The sequence below is a fragment of the Tyto alba genome, unplaced genomic scaffold (assembly GCF_018691265.1).
Source record: "Tyto alba isolate M040663 unplaced genomic scaffold, T.alba_DEE_v4.0 Super-Scaffold_26, whole genome shotgun sequence".
NCBI lineage: Eukaryota > Metazoa > Chordata > Aves > Strigiformes > Tytonidae > Tyto > Tyto alba.
The window spans coordinates 22,441,863-22,460,335 of NW_024881300.1; the positions used below are offsets into that span (position 1 = coordinate 22,441,863).

General features: G+C 57.7%; 2 protein-coding genes across 2 annotated transcripts in view; one reads left to right on the forward strand and one right to left on the reverse strand.

The window, feature by feature from the left end:
* The first annotated feature begins 44 nt into the window (after positions 1-44).
* ZNF276 (zinc finger protein 276) lies at positions 45-7,027 on the forward strand. The gene is made up of 11 exons (XM_042797645.1): positions 45-222; positions 1,256-1,565; positions 1,695-1,747; positions 2,252-2,749; positions 3,649-3,727; positions 4,785-4,865; positions 5,212-5,322; positions 5,399-5,474; positions 5,826-5,943; positions 6,159-6,258; positions 6,601-7,027. The coding sequence occupies exons 1-11, from the start codon at positions 45-47 to the stop codon at positions 6,884-6,886; spliced, it is 1,890 nt and encodes a 629-aa protein (XP_042653579.1). The 3' UTR covers positions 6,887-7,027.
* Positions 7,028-7,321: 294 nt separating this feature from the next.
* FANCA (FA complementation group A) overlaps positions 7,322-18,473 on the reverse strand; it is a 36,695-nt gene continuing 25,543 nt past the window's right edge. The window contains exons 29-43 of the mRNA XM_032993525.2: positions 18,285-18,358; positions 17,706-17,834; positions 17,155-17,221; positions 16,733-16,899; positions 16,062-16,167; positions 14,858-14,917; positions 14,386-14,493; positions 13,599-13,711; positions 12,667-12,808; positions 10,642-10,704; positions 9,431-9,536; positions 8,983-9,058; positions 8,419-8,575; positions 7,975-8,067; positions 7,322-7,556 (exon numbers count right to left, since the gene is read on the reverse strand). Coding sequence (XP_032849416.2) covers positions 7,449-7,556; positions 7,975-8,067; positions 8,419-8,575; positions 8,983-9,058; positions 9,431-9,536; positions 10,642-10,704; positions 12,667-12,808; positions 13,599-13,711; positions 14,386-14,493; positions 14,858-14,917; positions 16,062-16,167; positions 16,733-16,899; positions 17,155-17,221; positions 17,706-17,834; positions 18,285-18,358 — 1,569 coding nt within the window. The 3' untranslated portion in view covers positions 7,322-7,448. The remainder of the gene's footprint in view (positions 7,557-7,974; positions 8,068-8,418; positions 8,576-8,982; positions 9,059-9,430; positions 9,537-10,641; positions 10,705-12,666; positions 12,809-13,598; positions 13,712-14,385; positions 14,494-14,857; positions 14,918-16,061; positions 16,168-16,732; positions 16,900-17,154; positions 17,222-17,705; positions 17,835-18,284; positions 18,359-18,473) is intronic.

Sequence of the window (18,473 nt, forward strand, 5' to 3'; positions counted from 1 at the left end):
GGCGGGGCGGGGCCGGGCCCGCGGCGGCGGCGGCGGCGGCGGCGATGAAGCGCGATCGGCGCGGCCGGTTCTTGGCGGCCGCGGGCGGCCCCGCGGCGGCGGCCCCCGAGCCCCGGCGGCGGGACGGGCCGGCGGCGGCGCGGCCGCGGCCACAGCCCCAGCCCCAGCCCGCGGCGGGGTGGGCCCCGGCGGGTGCTGCCTGGACGCGGCCCCCGGAGGCAGGTGAGGCCCGAGCGGGGCGGCGGGGGGGGGGGAACCGGCGCCGTTAAACCGGCGGTGAACGGGCGTCCCGCAGCCCCACCCCCGCGGAGGGGGCTGCACCCGTTCCCCGGGGCTCCGTCCCACCGGCAGCCGAGCGAGCGGCGGTTTCCCCCCCACACCCCCCGCGCAGCCCCGGTTCCCCGCGGGGATTCGCTTCTACCGGGGCTGAGCCCGCCCGGGGTTTGGAGAAGGCCGGTAAACGCGCCCGGGAGGCGGGAGATAAACCCGATCGGCCAACGGTTCAGAATCGGGTGCGGAAAGATAAACCGGAGCGGCAACGCTTGGTGCACCCCCGGGACCGGGCGCCGTTTCTGCGACCCTTCCCCACCCCGCGAACCATCACCGGGGGGGGCCGCCAGCTCGTCCCCGGTGTGCGGTGACACCCCCCCCCCCCCGCCCCCCGCCACCCATCGCTCTGAAGGCCGTTCGTGGGGTCCCGGTGATGGTTCGGGGGGTGGGGGGCTGCGGGCAGGACCCCCCCCCCCCCCCCCCCCCCCCCCCGTTCTCCCCGGTGCCCGAGGGGCTGCCGGCCGGCAGAACGGCTCCGTCCCCAAACCGGGAGAAAACGCCTTTTTTTTTTTTTTTTTCCCATCCCGACCCCGGGTCCCTGCCCCGCGGCGATCCGGCTGGGAAATGCCCCCCCCCCCCCCCCCAAGGGGCTGCGAGAGCCGCGGGCTGGAAACGCCTCGGAGGGAGAAGAAACACACACACCCCCCCCCCCCGTTAAACCGAGGGGCAGAAGCGCGAACGGGTGCGAGCGAGCCCCGGGGAACGCGGGGGCCGTCGGGCCAGGAAGGCTGAATTTTAGGGTCAGCAAGTTGCGGGGTGGCACCCCGATCCGCGGGGGTCCCGGGGGGGGGCGGGGGGAAATCTCCCTTCCTGCCCGTTTTTTTTTTTTTTCTGTGCTTGTGCCGAAGCCCGGGTTTCGCGGGCGGCCTGGAGGAAGGGGAGGGGGGGGAACGTCTTGCCGCAGCCTCCAATCCTTCTCCGGCAGGAATCGGCCGAGCCCTGAGCACCGGGTATTGCCGCCTCTGCCACGGGAAGTTCTCCTCCAGGAGCCTGCGGAATGCTTTTGGGAAGGTGCCCGTGATGGGGGAGAACTCGGAGAAGCAGCGCCGCGTCGATCAGGTTTTCTTCACCGACTTCCAGCGGCTGGTCGGCGTGGCCGTGCGGCAGGACCCCGCGCTCCCCCAGTTCGTCTGCAAGAAATGCCATGCCCAGTTCTACAAATGCCGCAGCGTCCTCAGGACGTTTATCCAGAGGGTGAACGCGTCTCCCACGGGCCACGTGAAGTCGAAAGGAAAGTACGTTGCGTTTTGATTTTTTCGCTTATTTTTGCCAGGAGTTACCGGGAGCAGCACGCTGCCGCGCGTCCCCTCCGTAACCCCCCCCCCCCCCCCAAGACCCCCACTGTGCTGTTCTGGTTTTTGCAGGAGCGGCGCGGCCCAGGCCCAGCCGGGCGCGGAAGGAGGTGCCTCGTGTCTGGGTGAGTGCCCTCTCTCCCGGAGCCTCTCGCCTTTTTCCCCTGGGATACCGCCGGCCGAGGGGCTGGGTTTTACGAGCGACGAGGGTGGCTCCTTCATCCCCCGGCACCGCGACCGTGCCCGGGTCTGGCCGGTCACCCGTTCCCCGCTCCGGCTCCCCGGGTGGATCCGCGCTGGCACCGACCTCGCTGAGCTGAGCTTAACAGGCTCGCAGGGAGGGGTGTGACAGGCGGAGGGGGTGCCGTCGGGCACGGAGGGGGGGGCTGATCAGAAACCCCCCTTCGGCTGTGGGGGGGGGCTGCGCCTCCACGCCGTCTCCCACCTGCCTTCGACGCAGAAACCCAGCGCAGCGGGGGGGGGGGAGCGGGGTTGCAGCCCTGTCCCCTCGCCGGGGCGGGAGCGGGTCCTTCCCCGGGGCTGGAAACGCCTCGGAGGGAGAGGTTTGTGCCCTCGGCTGCCCCAGGGGACTGACGGGCTCGCCTGTGCTGCCTCTGCCCTCCCCACAGTCGACCTGATCACCTCCAGCCCGCAGTGCCTGCGCAGCCTGGTGAGCTGGACGCACGCCCACGCCGGGGGCTGCCCCTCGGCGCCCGGCCTGCGGAGCGTCCTCTCCTCCGAGTACTGCGGCGTCATCCGCGCCGTCTGGGGCTGCGGCGACGGGCACGACTACGTCATGGACACCGATTCGGACTGTAGCACGGCGCTGGTCGACAACGCTTTGGCTGTCAAGCGGGAGTGGGGCAAGGGCGCGGCGCAGCGCTTGACTGACAACGGGGCAGGGGCAGGCAACGCCGAGGCTGTCTCCGCGCCCAAAGCCCAGCACGCTCCAGTAAGGACGGCTCCTTGCCAGCAGCCCGCGAACACGGGGACCGCACCGGCGCCGCTCGGCGTGGAGAACGAGCCACCGCCCGGCAGGGATTCATCTCGCTCGCAACCGGACAGCACGGCCTCCTCGCAGGAGCAAGCCCTGCCGCAGCCCGTGTCGCCACTGAGCAGTGCCACAGGTAAGGGATTTGCCTTCCGACCGACCTCCGGGCCGCTGGGGAAGGGCGGTGAGCCCCGGAGCTGGGCCAGGGAGCCACGGCGGGGCTCGGGGAGGACGCAGACCCCGGAGAATCGCCTCGGAGCCTCGCGGAAGGGGGGGGGAGCACGGGGCGCCGGGCGGAAAGAGCCGCTCTCCTCGCCCCGCGTCCCCCGCTGCGATAACGGGGCGAGACGCTGCAGCTTTGCTCTTGCCGGGGTGTGTGGGGACGCACGGACACACACACACACACAGACACACACACACGTGTGCCCGTCGGGCGGCGCGGGGCGGTCGCTGGTTCTCCGGCACCGCGTCGGCCAGATGTTTCTTCCTGCTCAATCCAAACCCCCGACCGTGCGCCGGCACGGGGAGCGGGGCGGGGGGGGGGGGGGGTCTCGCCGCGCCGCTGCGGGTGATGCCGAACAGCAGGAGCCCCTTCTGCCCGCGGAGGAGAGCTGCCGGGCGGGCCGAGTTCACCTGGGTTTGCTGCTGAGCTCTCCTCTCTTCTGGAAGCGGCCCCCGGGGGCGGGGGTTAACACCCGATTTCGAGTCGCAGAGGTCGGGCTGCGTTTAGCTCCGACGGCCGCGGGAGACGTCCGCTGCTGGAAAGAGGAACGGGAGCTGGGACTCGATGGGGATGAGCCTCTCGGTTACGGAGCGGGCGTGACGGGGCGGGGGGGGGGGAAGCCGAGGGATGGGAGCTGCGGGGCGAAGGCTTCCCCGTCCCCGAGGCGCAGGGAGAGCGGCCTCTGAGCGCACCGGACGCGGAGTTCGGTTTAAATAACCGCGGAGCTCGCGCTGAGCTGGTTCCTTCTCGGCAGCTGTCTCCGGTTTTGCTGCTTTTCCTTGTAACGCACCGTGTTCTCCTTCATTCCCTAGGACAGTTGAGTGGGAAGCAGGTTCTGTCTGCAACGTCGGATGAGCGGGTAAAAGACGAGTTCAGTGACCTTTCTGAGGGGTGAGAGAAGAGTGGGTTTAAAATAGCCTAAATGTCTTCTTTGCGAGTGTGAAATGACCGGCCTCGGAGAGCTCTTTCTCCACGAGTGACCCGGCCCTCGAGGCCCCTTTGGACCCGGAGGGGCTCACGCCGCTGACACACCGAGCTCCCCGCCTCCGCCGCGGGGCCGGGGAAGGGGGGGGTGGTTTGCACACGCGTGTGCTCTGCGGGGCTGCTCCCAGCAAAACCCGGTCCCGTTGCAGCTCCCTGCCGCCCGGCTCCGCGCCGGGGGTTTGCTGGGCCCCGGGCGCTGCTGCTCCAGGCTGGGGCTCCGGGGGAGCGGTCGGTGCGGGGACGCGGGCGAGGAGGGGGTGGCGCTCGGCGAAATCACCCCCCTTGGCTCACGATTAAAGGGGGAGCGGGAGGGACCTGGGCAGCTTTAGCAGTCTTTACGATCAAAGATTTGGCTAAATCCACTCAACTCGGGGTCTGAAGTACCGAAGGGCCGAGGGCAGGCTGGTTTCAGTGTGTCGGCTAAATCCGCCAGCTGTCACGTTAAAAGTTTATTGCCCGTTTCCTGGCTTCAGAGTTAATTGCTTCGTGCATGGCTTAGGACTTAAAAGGAGGAAAAAGCAAAACCCAGACCTTTGTGGCTGCTAGGTATGAGGAAATACAGCCTGACCTGAGCTTAATTAACTTGCGCCAGACAATGGTAGCGCCGCCTTGCTCTGCAAAATTACTTTTCCCAGTATAGAAAGCGGTAGCAACATCCCTCAGCAATGAATAGATCTTTTCAGTAACGGCCGTTTTGTTTTTGTTTTGGTTTTTTTTTTTTTGTTCTCGTGACAGTGGTTCGATTATTCCTACAGAGATCTAGTCCTAAAAGGACCCGGTTTTGCTATTTGCTGCGTTCACCGGCGCCGTGTTTGCTTGGGGAGATTACGGGGGAGGAGGAGACGTGGAGCCGCGGCTGCCGGGCCGTGCCGTGGGGGAGATGGATGCGCTGGGGACGAAGAGCACTGGTGCTGAAGTGCCGGCCCGGCGCCGCGTCGGTAAAGGGCATCTCCTCTCCCTTCAGGGACTTCTTGAGCGACGATGAAAACGAGAAGAGGAACGTGCAATCTTCGGACGACTCCTTCGAGCCTTACCCCGAAAAGAAGTAAGGGGCTCGCCGCGGCGCGGTTGGCGGAGCTCTGCGGCCACGGTTCGCTCCACGTCCGTGCTGGGGGAGCCGGGGGGGGGGGGTCGCAGCGCTGCCCCAGCACCCCTGTCCCCCCCGAGCTCCCCGGCGGGCTGCAGCTGGGCTCCAGCCCCAGGCCCGGTGCTAAGCCCCGCAGCTCGGCTCCCGGGCGCTTGGCATAGGTGTGCTCCTGCTTTGCCGGGTCGAGCGCCCGGCTAAGGCGTCAGGCCTGGGGTAACGCCGGGGGGACGGACACACACGAGTCGTCGAGAGGACTAAAACCGAGATCTGAATATTAAACCACTGTCTTTCTTCCTTCTTGGAGGGTTTCTAGCAAGAAAAGCGACGGCAAAGAAGCGAAGAAGGCGGAAGAGCCCAAAATAAGGAAGAAGCCGGGGCCTAAACCGGGCTGGAAAAAAAAAATCAAATGTGAAAGGTAACAAGGAGCAGGCAGGGGCTGGGCGGCACCGCGGCGCTCGGCCCAGCGGCTGACGGCAGCCTCTGCTTTGCAGGGAGGAGCTGCCTACCATTTACAAGTGTCCTTACCAGGGCTGCACGGCCGTCTACCGCGGGGCGGACGGCATGAAGGTAAGGTCGGGGTTTGCTCCCACCCCGAGCCGTTTCCCCGGGAGGAGAGGAGCCCTGACAGATGTAAATGGGGCGCCTCGCTCCGCAGGAGGCAGCGAGCCGCTCGATAAAGCGGTCTGCTGAGAGGCCCGGGCCCTTTTCTGTGCACCCAGACACGACGGGAGCCGCTCTGGCTCGGCGTGCTCCCCGCTGCCAGCGGGGAGGCCGGGCTCTGTTTTTTCCCAGCGCTGGTGCGTGGGCCTGCCAAGATGGGAGGGGGGTCTTGGTTTTGGAGAGGTGTGTGGGGGGGAATCCAGGTTTTTTCACTGAGGAAAACGCAGCCCAGCCGTTAGCTCGGTCTTCTCTTTACAGAAACACATCAAAGAGCATCACGAAGAGGTTCGGGAGAGGCCCTGTCCTCATCCTGGCTGCAACAAGGTGTTCATGATTGACCGGTACCTACAGCGTCACGTGAAGCTCATTCATACAGGTGTGTCCCGGGTGGGTGTTACCAACACCCCCCACGAGCCTTGGGCGGGGTGTAGATGTGTCTGAGGCTGCGGCAGGCGGGGGGGGGGGGGGGGGGGGGACAGAGGCAGGGGGGAGGAATTCGGGTTCCACCCCTAAGCGTGGGCTAGCTGCCTGCCTGCGTTTCGTGTAGCGCGGAAGCAGCCGAGCCGCCGCCTCTCCCTCTTCCCGTTGCAGAGGTACGTAACTATATCTGTGACGAATGCGGGCAGACCTTCAAGCAACGCAAACACCTCTCGGTCCACCAGATGCGGCACTCGGGAGCGAAGCCCCTCCAGTAAGTGCACACCAACCCCCCCCCGTGGCAGCCAAGGGTCAGACGGAGGTAGCGATGTTCCGCCGAGCGCTTTAGAGGAATTCAGCGCCACAAACCCGGGCCCGGCGCCGGCAGCCTTGGGCTGAATCCCTTTCAAAACGTTCACCCGCAACCCGTGCTCCAGAGCTGCAAGCCTTAGGTTTCCTCCTCGTGCTGTTGCCCCCCCCCCCCCCCCCCGAGGTCAGCGGGTGGGTGTTGTGCCGCCGGGGCTGGTTGCCGATGCGGGGAGCGGGCGGCCCCGAGGCTGTTGCCCTCTCGAGGGTTGGCTGGGCGGGGGTGCTGAGCCCCGGCTTTGCCTCGCAGGTGTGAAATCTGTGGGTTCCAGTGCCGGCAGCGAGCGTCGCTCAAGTACCACATGACCAAACACAAAGCGGAGACGGAGCTGGAGTTCGCTTGTGACCAGTGCGGGAAGCGCTTCGAGAAGGCCCATAACCTTAACGTCCACATGTCCATGGTGCACCCTCTGACCCAGACTCAGGACAAAGCCAAGCCACTGGAGCCAGAGCCCATCCTCCTCCTCAGTACTTCAGGGACTTCGGAAAGCCAGGCAGTAAAGCTCGAAGTGACTGCGGCGCAGGAGCCCACCTGAGGGGGCCGGGGACGCTTTCCCAGTCCAGCCCTATAGAAACCGTACGGCAGAGTGGAGATTTTTAATCTGTGTTTTAGTCTCCCAAAGAACTCAGTGGAATTAGCTTCAGCTTGCTCAGAAAAAAAAAAGCTTGTTATCATGCTGTGATTCTCCATGCTCACGTCTGATTCAGCAGTGTTGTACTAAGAGTCTGTCTAACCCCAGGGGAGGGGACGTTCGGCAGCACCCCTCCGTGGTCCCCTTCTCCCCACGCACACAGTTGTAGAAACCAAGTTGGCTGCTGCCTGTACGCAGGGGCCTTCAGGTGCCTCCCAGGGTACGTAGGACAGCGGAGCAACGTTAAGCAGACATTTTGTTTTGAAGAAAAAAAAAAAAAAAAAAAAAAACCAACAACAACAAAAAAAAAACTTTATGATTCCCAAAGCAAGCCTAAACTGAAATTTGTAACCCACTTTTTATTGTAACAAGAGCTTCATGGTTATGCTTGTAATAAATTATTTACAAAGTAATTTGAAAGAAAGAGCACTGGTGAGAAAGGTAGCACCTTGTCTGGCCCTTCCACTCAGAAGAGGAGCGGCTCTTCATCCAGCTCCATGGCTGCAGCAGGCCTGGAGAAGTGCAGGAGGGTGGCTCCCAGCTCTGGGTCGAGTTCTTCACACGTGGCCAGGAGCTGGGGAGAGGCAAGTAGCCGGCGTCAGACCTGCCCGTGCCGCCTCAGAGCGGGGCACAGCAGCGCGAGAGCAGGCTGCTGCTTCTCAAAGCGCAGGGAAGCTGCTGCTAACTTGTGCAGAAATAAGCCACGCTTGTGGGAAGCTTCACCACCTGCCCCCGGGGCTGTGCTTGGTGTTTCCCCCAAGGTGAAGCATAAAGGGAGCTCAGGGAGAGAAGGTTGAGGTGCTGAGGACAGAGCCAGCAGCTCAGGAGAGGGAGGAGGTGGCTATGGCAGGGATTGAGCACCAGGTGTCCTCCACCGCTCCCTTGGGTGCGACGGGGTGAAGCAGGACCAGTGCCCAGGAAAGGCCACAGTTCCCAGCTCTCACACACGAGTGGGGAGGGGGAAAAACAAAAAAAAAAAAATCTCAACGCACCGGTTGTATGTTTCTGAAGCTTTGGGCAGGGCATTGCGGGATGGCGCCCAGCAGGAACCGCCGGGCCCTGGAGATCATCTCCAAGGGATCCCCCTGGAGAACACGGAGGAGAGACGCGGCCCGTCACACGCAAGGTCACGTTCAGCGAAACAAGAACCACTACACCGGCCCTAGGGCTCGGCCCAGGTTAAGCAGATCACAGGCAGTGACTACGTTCCCCCCCCCCAGGATCCTGTACAAGGCAGCAGCAGCTTCTCTCAGCCCCGGGGGGGTGAGCAAGGTGCCTGCCTGCCCAGGCAGCCCCCCACAAGCTGCCTCTGCTTCGCAGGGGAAGGTGGGGACAACAGGGATGCTGTAAGGGGCAGGGGAAGGGATAAAAAACAGGATTCACAGAGGAAAAGAAAAAAAAAAAAAAAAAAAAAAGAGAGCCTGAGCTTCACTCACGTGCTCTGTGGGGTCTGGGCTTTGCCCCACTTGGTCAGACTGCGGCAGGTCTTTCGGTTCCAGAAAGAGCCGGAGCAGCTGGATGTACGAAGCGAGTGCCACGGGGAGGAAGGCCTGCTCTCTGGTGAGCAGCTCTCGGTGGAAGCAGGGGGTGAGGCTGGAGGAGGCCCCCCACACACACACACACACACAAACACACACAAACACCCACCGCGGCTGGTCAGCGCCCGTTCAAAGGCGGTGAGGAGCAAGGCAGCACGCCGTGGTGGCCGCGCTGCTGTCCCTTTTTACGAGCCCCGCTGTGTGCAGGGCCAACCCCCCCCCCCCAACCTTGGCAGGAGCAGGGAAGCAGCCAGGGACGCTCCTCTTCGGAGCACGAAGCTGAAGGGAAACTTCTAGCAAGGGCCACGTGGCTCCTTAGAGAGCAATCCTGCTGTGACCAAGTGGCTCCTGCTCAGCTGAGGGAAGAGCTCAGCTCGGGGCAGCGCAGTCACCTCCGTGCCAGCTGCGGCACCTGCAAAACCATCAGCCACGTCCTCCCTCCCGAGCCCGGCGGGACGTTACCTGTAGAAAGCCAGAGGCAGGAGCCGGACGTGACGGTCTGAGGCTGCGCTGCGCAGGGCGCGGTATTTCTGAGGGTCTGCAACGGCCAGACAGAAGCTTCTAAGCACCTTCCGAGGTCCTCGCGTGCTTCTGCAGCGGCACAGGAGCTGCAGTTTCCTCCCAGGCCACAACCACCACCAGTGCGTGGGTGTGGTGGCCACCGAGAGAGGCAAGCGGGCCCCTCGGAGGCTGACAGCGAGCGTCAGGCACTGCTGATCATCAGCTGCGCCCCCATGCTGCAGGGGAGCAGCAGGATGTTCTCAGCTTTTACTCAAGCAAGTATTTTCCACGCGGCTTAAAGGCCCATCAGTTCCTTCTTACGGGTACAACTCATTAATCAAAGAGATGGGGCGTCCCTGTCCCGCACGGACCCTCTCCTTTCCAGCCCTTGGAGGCAGGACACGCTCACCTTCCTCTGCTGAATGGAAGAGAAGCAGCCAGGACGCGCCCCTCTCTTCCAGGCACTGCAGGATCTGCAGGGAGCAGTCCAGAGATGTCTGAAAATCCACTCCTTCCTGGGTGTAAGAGAGGACAGGTCTAGTTTGCGTAGTTGTATCAAAGCAGAAAGGATCCCCTCATAAAGAAACGGCGTCGGCGAAGCTCCGGAGCCCAAGTCCCTCCCCTCGCCTGGCAGCCTGGATTCCCCCGGGGCTGAGAAGTGCCTTCCTCACCAACCCAGGCCACGGCGGGGCTCGCTTGGGCAAGATTGGAGAGAGAGAGGGCGAAGCGGCATCGACGAGCAACTGGCTCATCACCAGCAGCTTCCCAGCAGCGCTCAGCACGGAGCCACCGCGCATCCCCCCCCACCCCCGGAGCAGGTTTTCCCCCTCTAACCCATCTAGTGACAGCACGCCTTGGGATTGGGTTGGGTTTGTTTTGTGTTTTGTGGGTTTGTTTTTTTTTTTTTTGCATTACTCATTTTACTCGGAATAACCTCGCAGATCGGTTCGCTCAAGATGTTTCTTTCCCCAGTGACTCTTCCTCCAGAATCTCCCAGACTATGAGACCAAATGATTATTTTTTAACTGGAATCTGCTCCCCGATCCAATCTGTTAGGTGACTACGCAAACGGCTGCACTTCAGAGCTGAGAAGACAGCAAAAGGGACAGAAACAAGCGTTCACAGGCGGGAGGATGCTTAGGGCAGGCGGCTGCTGGAGGAAGCTTGTCATCTTTGCTCCTTCATTAAATAGCATTAATCATTTGGAAATTATTGTTCCTCCTTGCTGGGGACCCCTTCTCCTGTGAAATACCACGTCCGTTTCCAGCCTGAGGAAAAGCATCATCTAACAAACGTGAAATGCCACGCAAGCTACGAGAGAGAAGCGAGGTGCCTGCGCTAGCTGGGAGGGGTGAAGTCTGGACGGGGAACTGAAAATAATAAGTCATTCAGGAAGAGGAAGAAAAGCTACCGTAGTGAAAGGGGAGATAACTAAATACAGGTTTCATCTGATAGGAACAGAAGGGCTTTCAGCAGGCTCTGTCTGGGATGTTGCTGATGTTCCTTCTGGCAAAACAAGCTCCCAGCCTGCCCAGCACCAGTACAAAGCATTTTTAGGCAGCGAACCAAGCTGATCAGACACATTCAGTGTCATGAGAATTCCCTCCGGGCTGAATTTACCTTTGGTGCTATTTTGGTCGAGATGAGATCCATGAGCGAGAAGAAGAGCAGAGAAACGAGGAGCTGCAAGGAGAAGAGACTGCCCGTTAGTTGTATCGGCGGCGGTGACTCAGAACTCGCGCTTTCCAGAGAGGAAATAACATTTCCCCACGTACATTCCCAGGATGGACCTGGATGAACTACCAGCAACTGCTGTCCCTTCCAGGTAAAAGCAGAGCGTGTTTGAAGATGACAGACTGCAGCCTGACATCGTTCATCGCTTCTAAGGGTGAATCCCACACTAAATTCACTGTTTTCGAAGCAAGGCTCGCTGCAGTCAGCAAGCCAGACAAACAGATGACAACTTCTTGCAAACACAGGGAAAACCGAGTGGGCTACCACAGGCGTGAACCTGGAGGAGAGCTACTGTTGGTCCGCAGCCGGCATGCCACCAGCAGACGCCGTGCAGCCTCTCATCTCAGCAAGTGCACTGCAGTCCTGTCCCCTGGTTATCGTTTTTCTGGATCCCTACCACACACAGCAAAGGACGCGGTGGCTTGGTGATCCTGGGAAGTTAAAGTAACTTATTTATTGCTAATCCAGCCGCAAGGCTAACCCTCCTTTCTTTTCCTGTCTCTGTCTGAGAGAGGGCTGAGCCAGACAGCACGTGCTGTGCACAGCAGGTCTGTTTGCACACGCACGGCGGTCAGGCCGGGGCAGGGAACATGGCAGCGAGAGACCTTTCACTGCAGCTGAGAGTTTTCCAGAGGTGTGGACGGCTGCCTGTGCATGAATCAAACAAAAAAAAAAAAAAAAAAAAAAAAAAGGAGTGGCACATGTGGAACAACTGGGTTCCTTGGATTTGGCGACAGCGTCTCAGCCCCGAAGGTGGCTAAATCCCCCAACACTCCCCCTTCTGACAGGGAGATTTCGCCCCGTCACGCTGTCTGTCACCCGGAGGGATCCAGGACCTGACCTCGCAGCAGAACTGTGCGCGGGACCGAGTCCCCCACCACAGCAAGAGCTGCACAATCCCACCGATACTGGAGCGGCCGTTGAGGCCTGAACGCCAGGCAGCCTCCTGGGACCCCCCGGTGCACTCAGCCCTCCCCCTGTCCTCACTCTTCCTGGCACCCTCCTCCTCTCTCAAGGCAGATTTTTGAGGCAAAAGCCGCTGTTATTCCACACGTACTAAATGCTCCGCTCAGCTCCGACTCCAGTTTCTGAGTAGCAGCTTTTGGCTCTGGACCAGTATAAACAGTGGAGGAGTCAGTCCCGTAGCAGGAGGAACTGCTACCGTGACTGCTGCCCGGAGCAATAAAACTTAAAGAGTAAATAGTAAAAGCACAGGTTCCCCTTCAACGCTCTCCACCTGTGAATGCCTCGGTGCGGGGATGCTGCCTGCGCAGGGCTCCAGGCTCGGCTGCCCCGGGGAGCCCAGCAGCCAGAAACGCCTGGCCGCAGCCCGGGCTCCTCCTCGCAGCACCCAGCGGGTCCCCGGCCCCGAGCGAGGCAGAACAGCAGAGGCATTCCCCGGGAAGGGCTTGGGAAAAGCCTCGGGAAACCTGTCCCCGGGGATTCCCGGCGCGTCTTTCCAGAGCCCTTAAAATGCCTGCACTCCTGTCTCGCAAACTTTCTGCACGCCCGTAACCTTCCAGCCGAGTTGCCTGAGCTAAAACCCACGAGGACTGCTCGTTGTCAGAGGGAGGGGTGATCCTGGCATGCCATGGATTGAGCTCTTCATCCCTGCAGTGCTCTCTCCAGCTTCGGCCTTTAAAGCAGCTGCTTAATAGTCCTCCCTAACTTCACCAAGGAGCCAGTATTGGAGTTAAAAGTTAAAAGCTTGGAGCAACATTGCCTCTAGGATAAGTATTTAGCAACTGGTAATTTACAGCTATGTTTTATCAACTAGCCACCAGCAAGGTTTCACAACAGGGTTTACCAGGAATACAGCAACGTCTCCGGACAATTTCTCAGTTAAAGACATTCTACTGGAGGTTTCCAAGCGTAGGCAGCAGCAGACATTTAAAATGCACCCAGTCTTGCCTGCTCTGTGTCAGTCCCCAGCCCCTTCAGTGCATTTCTCTCCCATCCGCGCGGTGACTGCTGTTGAACAGTGCAGTGGAGGAAGGCAGCCGAAATCCAAGGAGGGTCAGAGCCAGGGAAAACCGCTCCTGAAGAAAGGAAGCTAGGAAACAAAACCAGCGTGTCATAGGTTTGGAGGGGGGGGGGTGGGAAAAAAAAAAAAAAGAAAAAAAAAAAAAAATCACAGCTGCAAATGGGGAGAAAATCAGAGGCTTGGGCAAAGGGTGTAAGTTTGTGATCGGGACAAAAAAAAATAATCTCCATTTTTTTTTTCTCCTGCAGTTGTATGCTGCATGGAGACAGTTTAAAAAGAAGTAGTCTAGGAACAGGCTAGCAGCATTCCCAAATCTCTTTTATCACAGGTTGGGCAGGTAGTTAACCGTATACTCTACCACAGAAGCATGTGATTATTACCTGCAATAACCTGCAGGGAGATTCTTATACAAAATTCCCAGCTTTTGGAGAAAAGTTGCAAGCATAAAGACGGGTAGAGAAGGAAGCGTACAGCACGGTCAGGAACTTCAGGAGACCAGAGATTCACCAAATCCGGGCAGCAAAGGGTGCAGCAGCTGGAGCAAGTGACTCAACACTGTGCTAAAGGCTATTTCCAGTGTTTGTCTAACAAGGAGTCTGCCTTTCAGTCTCCTTTAAAAAGATTCTCTTCTCCTTATGGTGAAACACCCCGACCCACATTACACAGAAAACCAGACTAAATAATTATAATGACCCATTTTGAGTTTAAACTCTACAAAGGGATCTGTGCATAGCTGTCCTACAAGCCTCAGCCCACATGAGCATTTCATATTGCCCGCCCCAGAGAACGGGCCTCCCGGGGCCGATCCCCCCCCCCCGGAGCAGGCTCTGCAGACCCACGCGGGGTTCCTCACGCACACCTGGTAGCTGAGGACTGCCATCCCCTCAGTCTTTCCAGTTCTTCGGCAAGCGGAGCCCCAAAGAGTCTCTTCCACTGAGAGCAAAGTACTGGCTCCAGCCTCGGCCACCAAAGCTAGGAAGACAGACGGACACCGGCAGCGTTAGGTGCTCAGTAGGTGTCTGCAGGCAGGTGTGCACGCTGCCTCAGCCAGGTACTCGGAGAAAGGGGTTTTTCCCCTCCCTGCTTAATGCAAAAGCCCGAGTCGTGCGTACACACGTCACAACCATGACAAGTTTCACATCCTGAAAACGTGAAGAGGGTCGTTTGCGACTGTGTTCACACCACAGTGCCCTGAAACCCCTCCAGCAGGACCGGCCGTAATAAAGGAGCTGAAAACCCAGCTGGGCCACAAAGGTGATGCGCTCGCTTACCACACTAGGCAAAAAAAAAAAAAAACCACGCGTCGCCATGTAAAGCAGCGCGTGAAGAGTTACGCACGAGAGAAAAATCCGCGCTTTAGGGACTTTTTGATTGCTTGGCATCAACCACCAGCCCTGCTATAGCGCAACCGAAACCAAGGCAAGTCTCCCAGCTTTCTGTAGCGACACTCCAAAAACCAGGCTGCGTGCCCAGGGCTGGGATCAGCGATACCAACGGCACTAAAGTACTCTGCAATTTCCCAGAGGTGTTAAAGAATTACTGCCCCCACAGTTCACAGTTTATGTTAAAGGAAGTTTAAAACAAGCGCTCTGAACCGGTACAGAATTTGCATCCAGCACTCTTCAGAGGGAATAAGAGCAAGTTACCGCTGCAGAGAAGAGCAGAATGGGACACTTGGTTTGACACGCTGTTAGAACATCGTTGACTGCCGCTTCTGCCGCTTCCTCACAGTCCAAGCTGGCATTAAGCAGGCCCTGGAAGAGGATAAATTACAAGGTGACTACACACGTGTGTCTGCTGCTCACCAGCCCACGTGTAGACTAATCAAAGAAAACTGTAGGGGTCAGCACGGCCCAGCAAAAGAAATGTGTGCCCAAGAGCTTCTCCTTCCCCCACCAGCTTTGCTGTATTGTATTAAAAAGAACCTCTACCACTGCTACTTCTCTTCATTTTCCTGGATTAGTGCTCTTTTAAGAATTGTTGGTGTAAATTCCAAAAAACAAGGGTACAAACACCACGTCTCATTGCTAAGAATAGCCCATAGTGGGGTATCCTGGTAAGAAATATCTACTCCAGCTAGCAGGGACAATGGAGCAGGATGACAAAAGCAGCAGTTACCCTGAAGAAGTGAGCAGTGATGTCGTAGGAGAGCGCATACCCTCTGGAACAGACGTTCTTCTGTGGGAAGACAAGGAGGGGGGAAAAAAAAGAATTCATTCCTTCCCTTCTGAATCACGATTTTCTTTGAATGTTCTGGGTGTCTGACGCAACAGGACTGGGATAGCACAAAATCACCCTGTGAGATCCTGCGTGTCAGTTCAGATTGCAGAAACTCTGCTTCAATATAAAGCAGCAGCACTGACTAGGGAGCGCTGTACGGCCCGGCACGAGAAAGCAAATCAGACAGCCCAGCTGACCAGACACTGGGGATGGCAGAACCAGTTTGGTTAATAGTCCTGGAACAAACGGAGGTTTCTGGCTGTACCTAATATGACAGTGCAGGAAGGCTTCAAAAGGCCGGTCAGGATGAGTAAATAGAAGCGACAGCTATCCTGAGAGCACCAAACAGCACCCTGGGGGACCTGCAAGTCAACTGATCTTCCCCCAGGAAACTGCAGGGATGCTTCTGAATATTTCTCTAGTGTGGGTGACACAGGAGGATGAGCAGAATCTCTCTACACACAGCAAATTAATTTAACGCCCTGGCACAACAAAGAAATTGAAGAGCTCATGCTCAGCCCCTTACTTCTAAGCCTCCATGGAAACACTGCAGGTTTCCCTCTAACCCATCGTCAACGAAGGAGGAGCAGGAGGCGCAGAAGGACGACACTCCCCCGCAAGAGGGAGCATCCCCGAGGCTGCTGCACGTGTGTGCACACCACAGACACACGCTGGCACGAACAACGTGACTGGAAACAACGCTCAAGAACTGGCCAGGCCACCGCCAAGCTACTCTGTGATCACCCACGGGTGATTTTACCCCGGACTGTGCACAACCAGCTCCAGCCACTGACACACCGTCTGGCTCCACCCCAGATTTGCTGACGCTATTTCCCGAGGATTCTCCCTCACTAGCGTAAAATGCCACGATTCCAAATGAATGAACCCAAAAGTCATCCTACAGCAGACGGTGCCGAGGGGACCCTCGCAGATCTAGGGGCTGTAAGGTCTCCAGCATCACGTGTTGAACCTCCCTACACTCTGATATAAGCTAAGTTTGTTTCAAGTTTGGCTGCGTTTTATCTCCTGTCCGAAACGCAAGTTTAAGGTCTTTACCTAGAGCATCTACCCAAGAAATTATCGTTTGGCTAGTGACACGTACCATCTCCGAGGTCACAAAGCAAAAAAAGTCTTCACAGTCCAACACTGTTTTCTCTCCTTTCCGGCACGTCATGATCAGAACGGATGCAGGGAGCCCTACAAGAATCCTTGGGTAGGGAAGAATAAAAACAAAGCTGAGGTTACTGTCAAGAAGATGATCAGACTCCACACTCTCCGGGCACACGCCTTTGAAATTCAGGGGAGTTCGAGAGTGAGTATCTCAGATGTGAGAGATCTCGAACACGTTGACAGAAACTGCACAAGGACTTTTTCCAGTTGCCCAGAAGAGAGCCTGCATTTCGATGAGATACACCCCCTGCTATCAAAGATGCTGTCAATGGCCCAAACCCAGAAACACACACCTGTGTTACAGCAGCAAGTAGGGTAATTCAACGACAGTGAACACAAGCGGTGGCATTAAGAGCGTTGCTGCCTGTAAACAGAGTCCATGAAGACGTGTGGCCTTTGAAATCCATTCTACTGGCAGGAGCAACTCGTAGCCCAAGATGGCACACAAACACAGGGAATAGCCACCTCCTGCACAATTGTTACCGTGACACACAGAGCCGTTTTCACTTGCTGTGCAATCAGAGGGGAGCCTGCCCGACACCGGAATCGCTCTGAACAGCACTTCTGTTTGAGGTATTCCCAGCCACCCAGACCCGCGTTTACCTTCTGTGCAGCAGCAGCTCCTGCTGCCTCTGTAACTGCTCGCCCAAAGCAGAGCCATGTTTTCCATCTTTCAGCCTTTCCCGGAGAATCTCAAAGACGAAGTGTCTCTGGGAAGCCAAGCGGCCAGAAAGAAACTTTCGCCTACACCCCAGCTCCAGCACCATCTCCTGAAGAGGGAGGTGGGGGAAAAAAAACAGCGTTTGTCAGGGCTACACACTAGTTTGCATTCAAACCCTCTGTGTTTCTCTGAAGTAATACAAACAGATCGATTGAAAAAAATACTTCTCTTTCTCAATTTCCACACTAGTGCTCACATCTGAGAGCCAAATGTCAGCCTTACGTACACCGAGGTACGAGGAAACACTTTGACCGGTCAGATTCAAGGGTTGACCATACAGCCATGCATCAGAGTCTGAAATCACCTGCAGCCTGCAGAGAATATCAGGACTGACTGACACCTTCCACTGGCCACGGCTACCCAGGTCCGACCTGAAATGAAGAGACACACCAGGTAACCAACCCTGTCAGCCCAGGAGGATAACACGATTCAAATAAAGTCAGATGGTTTCAGATGAACATAAATCTCTAACGTTAATGTTCCCTAAATAAGCTGTGAGACAGCAACTCTCCTCTAACCCTCCCTCCTTATTTTCCAGCTTCAGCCACTTCCTCAGGGGCATTGATGCTTGTCTGGACAGACAAATCTGAATACAAATTCAGCTGAAGACAGACAGACTAGGGACTATCTGTGACTGCAACCCCAGACCTCTGTCACCTAAAGCAAGAGACTTATGCAAAGGCTGGTGAGTCACCCAGAGCCACCTCCCAGCTTTCACTGCCAGCCAGACCTGTGAGAGGGGAACCGCTTCCACTCGAGAAAACACAGCCCCGTGTGAGGCACAAGCTCACAGCTGCTGGCTTGCAGGGCCATTAGCAGAACCACTGCAGAAACACAAGTCATGACACCCGATACCTTTGCAAGGAATCCAGAATGGTGTTGATGATAATGCCACATGCCTTCTCTAGGTCTCCGTCGCAGCCACCAGAAGCAGAAGGTGCAGGAAGATACTGTTGATAGATGGCCCAATAATGGAAATCCTGCCTGCAAAATTGAAAAGGAGAATATAGGAAGTCTACCGTGGCAGTTTAATGGTGCCCTTCCCTTAACATAAAAGAAAGTTCATGCCCCAAGTGAGGTGGAATGACAGATAAAAGCACCCATATAAGTACAGATATAAAAAGAGTCAGCCACCAGACACCACCTGCCCTGGCATCAGCCAGCTCTTGCTTCTGGAAGCGGGGAGGTTTTGTGAAGAGTTATTTAGAAGGACTGCACATGCAAGCCAGAGGTTATCTTGGTGAACTTCCTCCAGTTAACACACACGCCTCGTTCTAACATCGCCTGAACTCTCGACAAACTGCAGTAGTCGTCAGGCATTTGTGTCCTGCAGCAGCTTGTTTATTTCCTTCCCGAGCTTCGATGCTTCTTCCCAACTTGTGTGGGAAAGGCTCTTGGCCTATTCGCTTTTCAACAGAGCCCCTCTGCTCTTACCTTTCTGAAGCAGAGAGAATATCCTTCTCAGGGTACACTTCCAGCTCCAACAGCAGCCACTCCCTGAAAGACAACTGGGAAAAACAACAATTGAGGTAAGAGGGCAGACCAGAGAGGCAAGTAACTCGTGCAGAACAGCCACCACCTTCCCAACACAAAACCCACCTTCACCCACAAAGACACAATCCC